This window comes from Triticum aestivum, chromosome 7B, assembly GCF_018294505.1.
Source record: "Triticum aestivum cultivar Chinese Spring chromosome 7B, IWGSC CS RefSeq v2.1, whole genome shotgun sequence".
NCBI lineage: Eukaryota > Viridiplantae > Streptophyta > Magnoliopsida > Poales > Poaceae > Triticum > Triticum aestivum.
In genome coordinates this window covers 601,203,764-601,218,253 of record NC_057813.1, presented here as the reverse complement: position 1 = coordinate 601,218,253, position 14,490 = coordinate 601,203,764, and the positions used below count along the sequence as shown (strand labels likewise).

Genomic DNA, 14,490 nt, shown 5'->3' with positions numbered 1-14,490 from the left:
GGCGACAGAGACGATCGAGGGCGGCGGCGACGGCGACGGAGACGGAAACAGAGGAACAAACAGAGAGGGAAACTGAAATTTTCGTAGCTGTTGTATATATAGAAGGCACCTTTAGTACCAGTTGGAGCCACCAACCGGTACTAAAGGCCTATTTTGGCCAGGCCAAGCGGTGGGAAGCGACCCCCTTTAGTACCGGGTGGTGGCACAAACCGGTACTAAAGGGCCCCCCTTTAGTACCGGTTTGTGCCACGACCCGGTACTAAAGTGGGTGCGCTGGTGCAGGTGCGGTGCGGCAAGTTTAGTCCCACCTCGCTAGCCGAGGGGCGACCGTACTGGTTTATAAACCCCCGTGCGGTCGCTCTCTCGAGCTCCTCTCCAAAGCAGGCTTATTGGGCCTATGTGTTCTTTGCAGCCCTGTGGGCCCACTTGGCCTTTGCGGGCCTGCATCCTGGCCCAATGGCAGGTTGGGTTTCTAGTCGTATGCAGGCCGCTCTGGCCTAGTAGGCGGGCTTCTTTTTATTTTATTTTTTGCTTTATTTATTTTTGTGTTGTTTTTTTGTGTATTTAGAGTTTCTTTGTGAACATTTTTGTTTTAGGTACAAAAAATTACAAACTTTCTGTTAGGGCTTTTTTTTATTATTTTTTGCTTTATTTATTTTTGTGTTGTTTTTTTTGTGTATTTAGAGTTTCTTTGTGAACATTTTTGTTTTAGGTACGAAAAATTACAAACTTTCTGTTAGTGCTCGTAGTTTTCAAATTTGAATAGTTTAAATTTTGAATTATTTGAAATTAGTGTGAATCACTAGTTTGTGAATAACTTAACTTTAAAAATCAGTAAAGGCATGAAAGAATTTGTTTGCACATAAAATTTCTTCGCGTTTCAAATGCCAAAACACATAACTACCCTAACTATTACAGAGATTCCCCTCTCGGTGCGAAACACAGAAGAAAGTGATGATAGCTAGTGAAGCCGATCACATCCCAGATCTTTGGGTGTGAAACTTTTTCTTCGCGTGTGTCCCTTTGCGCCGTAACCATGGAAAATCTTCATCATTTAACGGGATGCTCGGGTCAATATTCACTGTGAATGGAGCAATTTCATCAAACTTTTCATAATCTTCTGACTTGTCTGTCTTGTCATCCACTCCCACGATGTTTCTCTTCCCAGAAAGAACTATGTGCCGCTTTGGCTCATCGTACGATGCATTCGCTTCCTTATCTTTTCTTTTTCTTGGCTTGGTAGACATGTCCTTCACATAGAAAACCTGTGCCACATCATTGGCTAGGACGAATGGTTCGTCTGCATACGCAAGATTGTTGAGATCCACTGTTGTCATTCCGTACTGCGGGTCTTCCGTTACCCCGCCTCGTGTCATATTGACCCATTTGCACCGAAACAAAGGGACCTTTAAACCACGTCGATAGTCAAGTTCCCATATGTCCTGTATATAACCATAATATGTTTCCTTTCCCGTCTTGGTTTCTGCATCAAAGCGGACACCACTGTTTTGGTTGGTGCTCTTCTTATCTTGGGCGATCGTGTAAAATGTATTACCATTTATCTCGTACCCTTTGAAAGTCATTATATTCGAAGATGGTAACTGGGACAGCAAGTACAGGTCATCTTCAATAGAGGTGTCATGCATGGTACGTGTCTGCAACCAGCTGGCGAAACTCCTGGTTTGTTCACGTGTAATCCAGTCATCAGACCGCTCCGGGTGTTTGGAGCGTAGCAAATTCTTGTGTTCATCCATATACGGAGCCACCAAGGCGGAATTCTGTAGAACTGTGTAGTGTGCTTCAGTGAGAGAATGTCCGTCCATACATATTATTTGTTCCCCTCCTAGCGTGCCTTTTCCATCCAGTCTGCCCTTATGCCGCGATTCAGGAACACCAATCGGCTTAAGGTCAGGAATAAAGTCAATACAAAACTCAATGACCTCCTCATTTTGATGGCCCTTGGAGATGCTTCCTTCTGGCCTAGCACGGTTATGAACATATTTCTTTAAGACTCCCATGAACCTCTCAAAGGGGAACATATTGTGTAGAAATACAGGACCCAAAACGTTAATCTCTTGGCACAGGTGAACTAGGACGTGTGTCATGATGTTGAAGAAGGATGGTGGGAACACCAACTCGAAACTGACAAGACATTGCACCAAATCATTCTGTAACCTTGGTATGATTTCTGGATCGATTACCTTCTGAGAGATTGCATTGAGAAATGCACATAGCTTCACAATGGCTAATCGAACGTTTTCCGGTAGAAGCCCCCTCAATGCAACCGGAAGCAGTTGCGTCATAATCACGTGGCAGTCATGAGACTTTAGGTTCTGGAACTTTTTCTCTGCCATGTTTATTATTCCCTTTATATTCGACGAGAAGCCAGACGGTACCTTAATACTGAGCAGGCATTCAAAGAAGATTTCCTTCTCTTCTTTGGTAAGAGCGTAGCTTGCATGACCCTGATGTATGCCGTCTTCTCCGTGCATACGTTGCTGGTCCTCCCGTGCCTCAGGTGTATCTTTTGTCTTCCCATACACGCCCAAGAAGCCAAGCAGGGTCACGCAAAGATTCTTCGTCACGTGCATCACGTCGATTGCGGAGCGGACCTCTAGGTCTTTCCAATATGGCAGGTCCCAAAATATAGATTTCTTCTTCCACATGGGTGCGCGTCCGTCAGCGTCCTTTGGAACAGATTGTCCGCCAGGACCCTTTCCAAATATCACCTTCAAATCCTTGACCATATCATGTACATCAGCACCAGTACGGTGGCGAGGCTTCGTCCGGTGATCCGCCTCACCTTTGAAATGCTTGCCTTTCTTTCTTACGGGATGCCTGCTCGGAAGAAATCGACGATGTCCCAGGTACACATTCTTCTTACAACTATTCAAATATATACTGTCGGTATCATCCAAACAGTGCGTGCATCCGTGGTATCCCTTGTTTGTCTGTCCTGAAAGGTTACTGAGAGCAGGCCAATCATTGATGGTCACGAACAGCAATGCCTTTAGGTCAAATTCTTCCTGTTTGTGCTCATCCCATGCACGTACACCTGTTCCATTCCACAGTTGTAAGAGTTCTTCAACTAATGGCCTTAGATACACATCAATGTCGTTGCCGGGTTGTTTAGGGCCTTGGATGAGCACTGGCATCATAATGAACTTCCGCTTCATGCACAACCAAGGAGGAAGGTTATACAAACATAGAGTCACAGGCCAGGTGCTATGGTTGCTGCTCTGCTCCCCAAAAGGATTAATGCCATCTGCGCTTAGACCAAACCATACGCTCCTTGCGTCATCTGCAAACTCCTTCCCGTACTTTCTTTCGATTTTTCTCCACTGCGACCCGTCAGCGGGTACTCTCAACTTTCCGTCTTTCTTACGGTCTTCTCTGTGCCATCGCATCGCCTTGGCATGCTCTTTGTTTTGGAACAAACGTTTCAACCGTGGTATTATAGGAGAATACCACATCACCTTGGCAGGAATCTTCTTCCTGGGGCGCTCGCCCTCGACATCACCATGCTCATCGCGGCTGATCTTATAGCGCAATGCACCACATACCGGGCAAGCGTTCAAATCCTCGTACTCACCGCGGTAGAGGATGCAATCATTAGGGCATGCATGTATCTTCTGCACCTCTAACCCTAGAGGGCAGACAGCCTTCTTTGCTTCGTACGTACTCTCGGGCAATTCGTTGTCCTTTGGAAGCATATCCTTTATCATTACCAGCAACTTTCCAAATCCCTTGTCAGATACACCATTCTCTGCCTTCCATTGCAGCAATTCCAGTGTGGTGCCCAGCTTTTTCTTGTCACCTACGCAATTCGGGTACAACAATTTTTTGTGATCCTCTAACATGCGCTGCAACTTCTTCTTCTCCAAATCACTTGCGCAGTTTCTCTTTGCATCGGCAATGGCCCGACCTAGATCATCAACGGGCTCATCTGATGCCTCTTCTTCAGCTTCTTCCCGCATTGCCGGCTCAGCTTCTTCCCGCATTACCGGCTCAGCTTCTTCCCCCATTGTTGTATCATCGTATTCAGGGAACCCATGGCCAGGATAGCTGTCGTCGTCCTCTTCTTCTTCATTGTCTTCCATCATAACCCCTCTTTCTCCGTGCTTGGTCCAAACATTATAGTGGGGCATGAAACCGGACTCAAACAGGTGGACGTGAATGGTTCTTGACGTAGAGTAATTGCGACCATTCTTACAGCCAGCACATGGACAAGGCATAAAACCATCCGCCCGCTTGTTTGCCTCAGCCGCAAGCAGAAAAGTATGCACGCCCTCAACGAACTGGGGAGAGCATCGGTCATCGTACATCCATTGCCGGCTCATCTTCATTACACAACACCGAATAGACCAAATTAATACAAGTTCATACATAAAGTTCATACAACACTTAAATGCAACAAACAAATAACTCTCTAGCTAAAGCATTTAAATGCAACAACAAATGCGATCAAGATCGCAACTAAGGTAACAATTGATCCAACAGCATAATGATACCAAGCCTCACTATCGATGGCATATTTTCTAATCTTTCTAATCTTCAAGCGCATTTTCTCCTTCTTGATCTTGTGATCATCGACGACATCGGCAACATGCAACTCCAATTCCATCTTCTCCCCCTCAATTCTTTTCAATTTTTCTTTCAAGTACTCGTTTTCTCTTTCAACTAAATTTAACCTCTCGACAATAGGGTCGGTTGGAATTTCCGGTTCACATACCTCCTAGATAAAAATATCTATGTCAACTTGATGGGCATAATTTGTCATAAACACGAAATGCAACAAATAGTTTTAAAAGAGAATATACCACATCCGAATCATAACAAGGACGAGGGCCGACGGGGACGGATATCAAAACCATGGCACTATGTATAACAAAGAACGTACGGGTAAGATAATTATTATACGAGTAACTATATATCCAAATCACACAAACATCAATTTTTTATATAAAATTTCATGAACAAGAGGCTCACCACAAGGTGGTGCCGGCGACGGGACGGTGCGGGCGATCGACGGTGGTTACGACGGAGATTTAGAAGGCACTAAGTAAACCACACCTACATATGCAAACTAAGTGTTATTTTAACCTCAAATTGCATATAAATCAAATACTAGCACATATATATATTTCCTCCCAAATTACTAAACTCACAAATTAATAACTATATAAAGCATTGCAAGAGCTAATCTAGCAATGAGAGATGAAAGGACAAAGTTGCTAACCTTTGTGATCATTTGAATGGATGGGGGCCTTCAAATCTTGACAAATTTTGGGCAAAATGTGTGATGAGCTCGAGAGGAAGAGGGGAAGAACAGAGAGGAGAGGGGAAAGGGGAAGAACAGAGCGAGCTCGGGTGGACGAAGGGTTTATGTAGGACGACCTTTAGTACCGGTTCGTGCCAAGAACCGGTACTAAAGGTGCTGGAGGGGGCCCAGACTGACAACATCCTGCCACCACTCTCATTAGTACCGGTTCGTGGCACGAACCGGTGCTAAAGGTTAGCCACGAACCGGTACTAATGAGAGCGGCCCGGCTAGCCGTTGGAACCGGCACTAATGTATACATTTGTACCGGCTCAAATACAAACCGGCACTAATGTGCTTCACGTTTGACCCTTTTTCTACTAGTGCAAGCGGAAATTATGTGCATGCTTGCACATGTTTCCTCTCTGTGAACCGTGTCGGATTATAGTGTATATCGCAAACGTTTGTGTTTTATCAACCGTGTGCGCCGTAACGACCTGGAGAGCGTAATTTCACCGTAATTTAATTGCTGCTATTTCAAATTGTACCGGATTTGAATTTGAATGTATGCTATAGCTTTATTCATATCCATCAGGTTCAAACAACCAATGCATTATTCGATTCATAGGTACATATATTCAAGAATTACATAAGAACCAAATAAAGAATGATGAACCACAATTGTATAATCGTACTATTAAAGACCATAGACCTAAACGGGCGGAAAATAGAGTGAACTGAGCATACTATAGCTGAACTCGGAATACTAACCAGTGCCCAGCTGCGCGCGATAGTGAATACAGAAGTTGGGCCGAAGCCCAACAGATAGAGATAAATGAGAGGGACTTAATACTGGACCGTGGAATATTTAAAAAAACACCTGTTTTTTTAATAAAACGTACGATGGCCGACGAGTAGAAACACTCCATACTTTATCAATAGGTATATAGAGCCTATAAGAAGCCATGATAATATGTGGAAGAGACCGACTAGGGATGTGGTCAAAATGAATGTTAATGCTCCTTTCCGAGTTAAAACATTCTCAGGTGCAACAGGCGCTATTACCCATGATGGAAGAGGGAACTTCATTGCTGCGGCAACATGGTTCATTCCTCAGGTGACCAGCGTTGACTCAGCAGAGATAACAACGATCCGGAATGGATGCAGGGATGATCGGATGTAAAAAAGTGATCAGTGAGTCAGATTGAAGCTTTGTAGTGGAAGTAATGCAACAACCAGAAACTTATGTGGCCTCAGATGTTGCAATGGTACTTGAGTGCAAACATTTAGGGCTGAAACTTGCGAGTGTCTTATATTCACAGTGTCGCTATGAAGCAAATGAACTGGCTCACAATCTAGCGAATAACTCTTTTAGTGAAAAATCTTCTATGTTTGGGAATCTATAATCCCTGACTTTATTTCTCACTATATTGTAAATGATATATATATATATATATATATATATATATATATATATATATAATCTGAGGAATAAAATATGTTTCTTTAAAAAAGGTATATAGATATACTCCCTCTATTCTTAAATATAAATCTTTTTTAGAGATATCAATAATGGACTACATACGGAGCGAATGAATGAATCTACTCTCTGAAATATGTCTATATACATCTGTATGTAGTTTATATTGTAATATCTAAAAATACTTATATTTACAAAACGGACCCCCTAAGTATTTGCACATTATGTTTTTCTTTTTATTGAGGGGTGTTTATGCACATTATGTCGACCAAAGCTAAACCTAAAACCTAGAAAGATTGTCAGAATCTGGACGGTATAAAACATCGAGAAACCCGCCGCCCTGTCCTCGGCCCAAATCCCACCGACCACCCAGAGCGCCGCCACTCCCACGGTACCGCTGAAATGCCGAAGTCGCGAAAGCGGAAGGCCACCGTGCCGGCGCCGCCGCCGCCGCGGCGCCGCCCACGGCCCCGAATGGAGTACCGCGCGCGGTCCGACGAGGCGTGGTACGGCGCGCGCGTGGTTGTGCAGGATGGCTGGCTCCGCGTCATGTTCGAGAATTCCACCGAGGATGCAGACGAGTGGTACAATCCAGGGGCTGACTTCGCATCCCTGGGCGACGTCGAGGCGCTCCGCGCCAGGTTCCGCCGGGAATGCCCGCCCCTCGACCACGCCCGCTGCGGGGATCTCCGCCCGGGCGACAAGCTCTGCCTCGCCTGCGATATCCACGGCGACGTCGAGGAGCTCAAGTACTACGACGCCGTCCTCGAAACCGTAAGTCCTCCGCATCTCGTCCTACTCAGTGCGTTCGTCAACACACGCATATGCTTCAGTAGTAATAGGCGCCGACCAAATATGCAGGTAGAGAGGGCAGCGCACGGCGTGGAGGGGTGCGCGTGCCGTTTCACGGTCCGCTGGACGGAGGGGCCGCGCAGCGGTTGCTTGGACAAGGTCGGCATCAAGGTGGTCTGCTGCGTGCCGGAGTCACCGATCCAAGATCCGGTGCTGAGCGAGTTCCTGGACGATCTGACAAAGAAGTTCGGCGAGGACCAAGGGACGGCGACGACAGCGTCTCAGCAGGCAGCCCCGACCCCGATCAGCGACAGCGAGGAGGAATTGTGCCGGTACAGTCTCGCATACTCCTCGAGTAGTAGTCTTTTTGTCTTGTAATGAAGGGATTTTCTCTACTGAAATCAACAGAGATATACAAAAAATATAGCTCGGTACTCTGTAGGGATCTACAGTTAGTTTTCCCTGAACCGTCGCTATGTTGTCCAATATAGAAATGTGGTTCCCAGTTTTGAGATGCTTAGTACGAAGGCAACATAAAAGAGGGGCTCTATTGGGACACTGGCTTTATTAGAATATTAGTTCAAATTCACGTAGGACTTTTTTATGTTGCTATATTGTATGCATCTTTGATAAAGTTGCTATATTGCAGAGCAAAGTTTTCTTAAGATGATGCAGCAAAAGAATTATTGAGAAGAGATGTTTAATTTAGTTAAGTTGTTTATAGGCAAAAGTAATAGGTGATAGGGGAAAGTGAATGAACTAATCGACACATTTAACAGTTTAAATAACTAAAAATCAAGCTTCAAAACTGTTATGAATAAACTATCGTTGAATTTCATGGTTACATTGTACAAAATTGACTTTTACATTATGAACTTTTAACTATCTAACTGAATTTCATGGTTACTATTTTACAGAGTACTTCTTTCATTGAAGAGGGCACCAAAAAGTCCGACCGGAAAATCGTGAAGAGGGGGTATTGTATCGGATAGGCTGATATCTCCATGTCTGCTCAATAAGATAAAGTGTCAAATGAAAACTCAGTTTCATTGAATCATGAAAACCGAAACTTGTGCCTTTGGACCACAAACCTTTGGTCCAGATTAGTCTACATCTTTCTCAGATTATGCAACCTGCTTCTTGGTGGGCATTGTGCACAACTACTTTTTATTTGTACCTCTACTGAAATGAATCCATTAAAATTGGCACTGCATGTTTGGAGTTCCGGACCTGTACTCCATGCCTTTGCTGTTTTCAGATTTAATTGCAGTAAATTTTATGTGTGTCGTTTTCAGATTTAGCTCCAATTTAGTTAAAGTGAAAATAAAATCTCCTTTTGCGTGTTGTTTTGGTCCAAACATATAAAACTGTTGATCATTAGCCCCTTAGGTTGATCATAATTTTTTTGGTTATCCTTTGTTATCAAAAGTCAGTAAGCCTATGCTCACTCGGATGTGCAACATGGTGCCACATGCAGGCTTTGCTTTGTGTTCAATAAGGAGCATTGACGAGCGGTAGCCAGTGTTTGCAAACTAGCTGCTGTGCGCTCCAATACCCTCTCACCAGTTACTACCTACGAGAGAGTGGATGTTTGAAAAAGGATAACATATACGAAACCGAGTGGACTCATGTGCCAGTGAGCAATAGCATAGGGGATCAAACCCAAACTCATCACTGACGGCTTAGGGAGCGCACGCTAGCAATTTGCTTTTTCTCTTCCCAAACGAAACATGGGTATTGACTATTGGTAGCCCGTTTGTGAACTCATTAACGTGTGCACCCATGTCATCGGTTTATAAATAGATGTGGAGGCGAGAATTTAGAAAAAGCAATATTTTTATAAATGGCACAGATTTTTTTGACTTAGACAAAATGACAAACCATAGTGTCATTGCCATGTAAACACAACATCCATAGCAGCGCATGGACAAAAACTAGTCAGACCCACAACCCAGTTAGCAAGCCACAACAACCCTGAATTAAACCAAAACCCACCGAATTTAGGACCCTCGCGCTAGTGATATTCTCCCAAGAGAGGGTATTATTGAGTGCCAATAACCATGTACATTTGGAGTTTTTTCAAGAAGGAACACATGCATTGACTACTAGTCGCCATAGTTTGTGAACTCGCTCTCATGTGGACCCATGTCACCATTTCTTATAACCAATGAGGTAGAGCGGGCATTCAATAAGGAAAAATTGACTGTATGATACACCTTTGTTAGGCTTTAATAAAATAAATATATGACTTCTCAACCGTAGCAAATAGAAGCGGCACACCACCATGTGTCTTCCCTGAATCATCTGGTAGCATCATTTTGTTTGATCAAGAACCTCGGTCGTGCCCACCGCGGGTTTTCTAGATCCTCGCCGGAGATCTTCATCACCTGTTCCTTCCATAGAGACTAACCAATCATCAATATTGTGAAAAAGTAAATGAATCGTAGAGGACAATCATTGGAACTATCCTTGGAAACACAGTTTTTACGCCATCATTCTCCAACAACTTGGAGGGAGGCGTTCAAGCAATAATACAACATGTTGTATTAGGTTCAAGGGAGCCACAAACATTTGAAGCACATTGGATAGTACCCCAAACAAACCTCCCTCGGAGCACCGAAACAAAAGACGGCCAATAGACCTATCATGGGCACAAAAAGGAACAACCCTTCTCCCCCATCCGCCTACGATGCAACAGAATGTCTCTGTTTAAAATACTACACTTCCACTAGTGCTGAATCTGTCTTTAGTCCCGGTTTGTAAGGACCTTTAGTGTCGGTTCTGCAACCGGCACTAAAGGGTGGGGACTAAAGCCCCCCCCCCCCCTTTAGTGCCGGTTCGTCATGAACCAGGACCAAAGGCCCACCACATGGCATGAGCCCGCGCCGGGGGGCTGCGGGCCTTTAGTCCCGGTTGGTGTCACAAACCGGGACTAAAAGGCCTAGAATTTTTGTTTTTTTAAATAAGGGGTTTTGGAGGGTTTAGGGGTTTCATATTGTGTTAGCTAGCTACTACAAATAGAGAGAAGTGACCTCTCTTTCTCCGTTCTTGGTCGATGCTAGGTACTACATGTAGAGAGAAGTGACACTCTTTCTCCGTGCTTGGTCGACGATAGCTACTACATATAGATCGAGAGAACTAGTTGCTAGCTAGTAAGCAAATTAATGAAGGAACCATTAATCATCATTATCATCATTATAATAATAACTCATCATCATAGTCATATAAGGTAGCACATAACTCATCATCATAGTCATATAAGAACAACTAGCTCATCATTCTAGCACAATCTAGCACATAAATACCTAAGACCTCCTCCTTCTCTCTCGAAGGTAAAATAGCATAAAATAGGAAAACTCCTGATTCTCCATTATGGAGAATACATCTGAACCTATCTCCCATCTGTGGGTTGTGCTTCATGTTGACCCCAAGTAGTTATTTGTGATCTTTCAGAACTTTTCTCCAATCTTTGATTGTAAGGATGTCATCACTTCTACGAATAGTGTATGCACTGTGGTGGTACGTACGCAAACTTGGTCGTAAGCTAACAATCCTCAGGTCACCTTTCATTTCCATAAATCTAGGTATACAATCCGTCGGGAGTTTCTGTTGAAGAACATCATAATAACATACTTAGCAAAATGTTGTTTAGCTTAAAAGAATCTATGCAAACAATGCACTGATGAAATAATAGGAAAAAATCTTACCATGATATCTCGATGGATGTTACCGTAGTTGAACACGTGCACTAGTGGCACGTATTGAGAATAACTTGGAGAGATATGATAATTCATCTTAAAAGTCTCAACATCTTTAATCCATGAAACAAAATGATTTATCTCCTCGCAATTTAGATCAGACCCAAAATTGTAGTAGGTTTTGTCTACTACTTTTCGTACATTTCTTGAAGAACGGAAATAAGTTGTCAACTATTTTTATAAATACAATATAAATTACTTATGGAATACATTTGAGAAACTCACATAGAGGTAGAAGTGGAAGCGTATGAACATCGACCCAAATGTCGATATTATGTTCGTCGATATCATCTTCATCCATGTCATCTAGATCATCACCTAGATCCAAGGTGACATAAACCATACGCCTTGCATAGTGCTGCCCAATTCGAGCAACCAAAATGGGAGTAGGTCATCACATTGTATAGCTTTGCGACAAAAGTATAACCATGATGGGTCTTGAGGTGAACTCTATTTGTCTCCATACTCTCATGATCTTTGAAATCCATCTTCTCCAAGACGTAACGTCTTGCTTGACAGGGGATGCACTAGTTGAATTGTAGATAGAGGAAATTACACTTTGAAGAAACATAAGTCACGCTTAATTACGAAAAAAGACTTGTCGTCATTGCGTACCGTATAAACATCGAAGGTCTCGTCGAGCTTAATACTGAAGCATCGACCGCCTTCCAAGTGAGTCCTGTCGCACAGACCCCGGTCGTCGCCACAGTACTCATACCCTTGTATCTTATCGTCGTCGTCAGTCATTTCCTATGTTCATAATTCAAAGATTAAAGTTCTGAAATTCAATATATGTACTAAACTATATAGCTAGCTAGGGTGACAAAGCATGGTGGATCATCACATGAGACATCATGCTATGCTACCAATATAACATATAGCTTAGTTGATATCAACTAATTAACATGACTATCAAGAATGGCATTAGCACACAACACTATCATAATAGTTGTGACTTAAAAACAGAAGGGAAATCATACTAAGCAAGTAAATATCTAAGTCATGGCATCAACATATATCATTTCAAGCTAAGAAATATACTAACATGAATAACATGATTCCATGCATTTCCTATCTAGAACATCATACACTTGCAAGTATACATAGATATACAACCTAGTATATATGCAATAACATGAACATAAGGTACAAACTATACCAATGATATAACACATGGTAGGCATACACCCAAATATGCATTTTATTTGAGTAAGTACTAACATGGTATGTCAATTAACATTAAAATATATATTAACATTAAAATATTATTAATACATGGTCAACTTTTTTCTATGCAACTTATTCTTTATGCAACTTTTTTCTATAAGTATAAAAAACAAAAAAACAGAAAATATATGCAAATTCCACCGTTCATCTACAATACATATAGTAATTGCTATACAATAATTGGATAAAATGTCAAAATTCCTCAACTTTTTTATATCTAACATTTATCTAACTAAAAGTATAAAAAACAACATTCATCTAACATTTATATATCTACCATTCATCTAACATTTCTATAACTAAAAGCATAAAAAGCTAAAAAGCATTCAACATTTCTGTAACTATAAAACAGAAAAGAATGTGTGTGTGTGTGTGCGCGCGCGCACGCATGTGTGTGTGTGTGTGTGTGTGGGCTCGATCGGGGAGAGGTGGCCATGGCGGTAGGGGCTCACAGCGTTGCGACGTCCAACGAGGTGAGGCGAGTCAACGACAACGGTGCGTGAGGTCGAGGAGGGGCGGCTATGGCGTTGGGGCAAGCTGGCGCGGGCAGTGCGGCGAGGAGCTCGTGGAGGCGGGCGCGGGCGGCGTCGGGGCTCGGGAGCAGAGGCGAGGCGTCGACGATGAGAATGGAGATGGCGGAGTTGAAATTTTGTAAGTTTTCCTTATATACGAGGCACCTTTTGTCCCGGTTAGAGCCACCAACCGGGACTAAAGGTCAATTTTGGCCAGGCCAAACGGCGGGAAGCCAGGCCTTTAGTCGCGGTTGGTAGCTCTAACCGCGACTAAAGATGGTCTTTAGTCACGGTTGGAGCCACCAACCACGACTAAAGGTGGCGTGCTGCCAGGCGAGGGGCGCGGTGGATGTTTAGTCCCACCTTGCTAGTTGAGAGAAGCTCGCACCGGTCTATAAGCCCCACTGCGGCAACTGTGTCGAGCTCCTCCGTAAGCAGGCCTTGGTTGGCCTATTGAACTTGTGCTGGGCTGTACGGGCCTGCATCCTGGCCAAACTAGATGTTGGGTTTCTAGTCGCATGTAGGCTGTGACGACCCAGTAGGCTGTGACCATCCAGCCCATTTGTCCCAGTTCTTCAAGAACCGAGACCAATGTGGGGTATTAGCCTCGGTTCGTGAGCCCAGGGGGCCGGCCAGGGCCTCGTGGGCATTGGCCCCAGTTCGTGTGGAACCATTTGTCCCGGTTCGAGCCACGAACCTGGACCAATGGTCCTCGCTGCTGGCCCACAACCATTGGTCCCGGTTCGTGGCTTGAACCGGGACAGAAGGGGTGGCTTTAATCCCGGTTCATGCCATGAACCGGGACAAATAACTTGCCTACATATACCCACCGCCGCGGCAGAGCACTCCAGAGTGCTCTGTTTTGTCAAGTCGGCGAGGGGAGGGCATTTGGGTGCTCTAGTTCACCTCCTATGCACATGAGGTGTTCGATGAAATTCCCGAGCCACACTAGTTAAGCTTTCTCCTCTCGAAACTCGACCTCCGAGCTCCATTTACAATGAGATTTGTCTAGATTTAGCGGTCCGTCATGCCCCGTCCCCGCCCCGTCTTCACCTCCGTCGATCGCCCGCGCTGATCTCGTCGCCGGCACCACCGTGGTGAGCCTCTTGTTCTTATCTTCTTTCTGAAAGAAAAAAATTCTGACTTCAGATAGATACTTGTCTAATTTTCTTACTTTTATTATTCCTTGTTATTATATAGTGCGAAGGTTTTGGTATCCGCCCCCGTCGGCCCTCGTCCTGTCTATGATTCAGATGTGGTATATATTATCTTTTCATAACTATTTGGTTTATTTATTGTTTATGACAATTATGCGGACCAATGTGACATAGATTTTATTTATCTAGGAGGTTGTTGAACCGGAAATTCCAACCGACCATATTGTCGAGAGGTTAAATTTAGTTGAAGAAGAAAACAATTACTTGAAGGAAAAAATAAGAAAAATTGAGGAGGAGAAGATGA

General features: G+C 43.7%; 1 protein-coding gene across 1 annotated transcript; it reads left to right on the top strand.

Annotated features, from left to right (window-relative positions):
- Nucleotides 1–7,289: 7,289 nt before the first annotated feature.
- On the top strand, nt 7,290–8,501 carry LOC123158247 (protein SAWADEE HOMEODOMAIN HOMOLOG 2-like). Its single transcript, XM_044576313.1, has 3 exons — nt 7,290–7,518; nt 7,606–7,864; nt 8,450–8,501. Exons 1-3 carry the CDS (start codon nt 7,290–7,292, stop codon nt 8,499–8,501), a joined length of 540 nt encoding a protein of 179 aa, XP_044432248.1.
- The last annotated feature ends 5,989 nt before the right edge of the window (nt 8,502–14,490 follow it).

Coding starts and splice junctions, on each gene's coding strand:
- LOC123158247 (XM_044576313.1), top strand. CDS start 7,290: ATGTTCGAGAATTCCACCGAGGATGCAGACGAGTGGTACAATCCAGGG. Junction 7,519..7,605: donor CGCCGTCCTCGAAACCGTAA/GTCCTCCGCATC, acceptor ATATGCAGGTAG/AGAGGGCAGCGCACGGCGTG. Junction 7,865..8,449: donor AGCGAGGAGGAATTGTGCCG/GTACAGTCTCGC, acceptor ACTATTTTACAG/AGTACTTCTTTCATTGAAGA.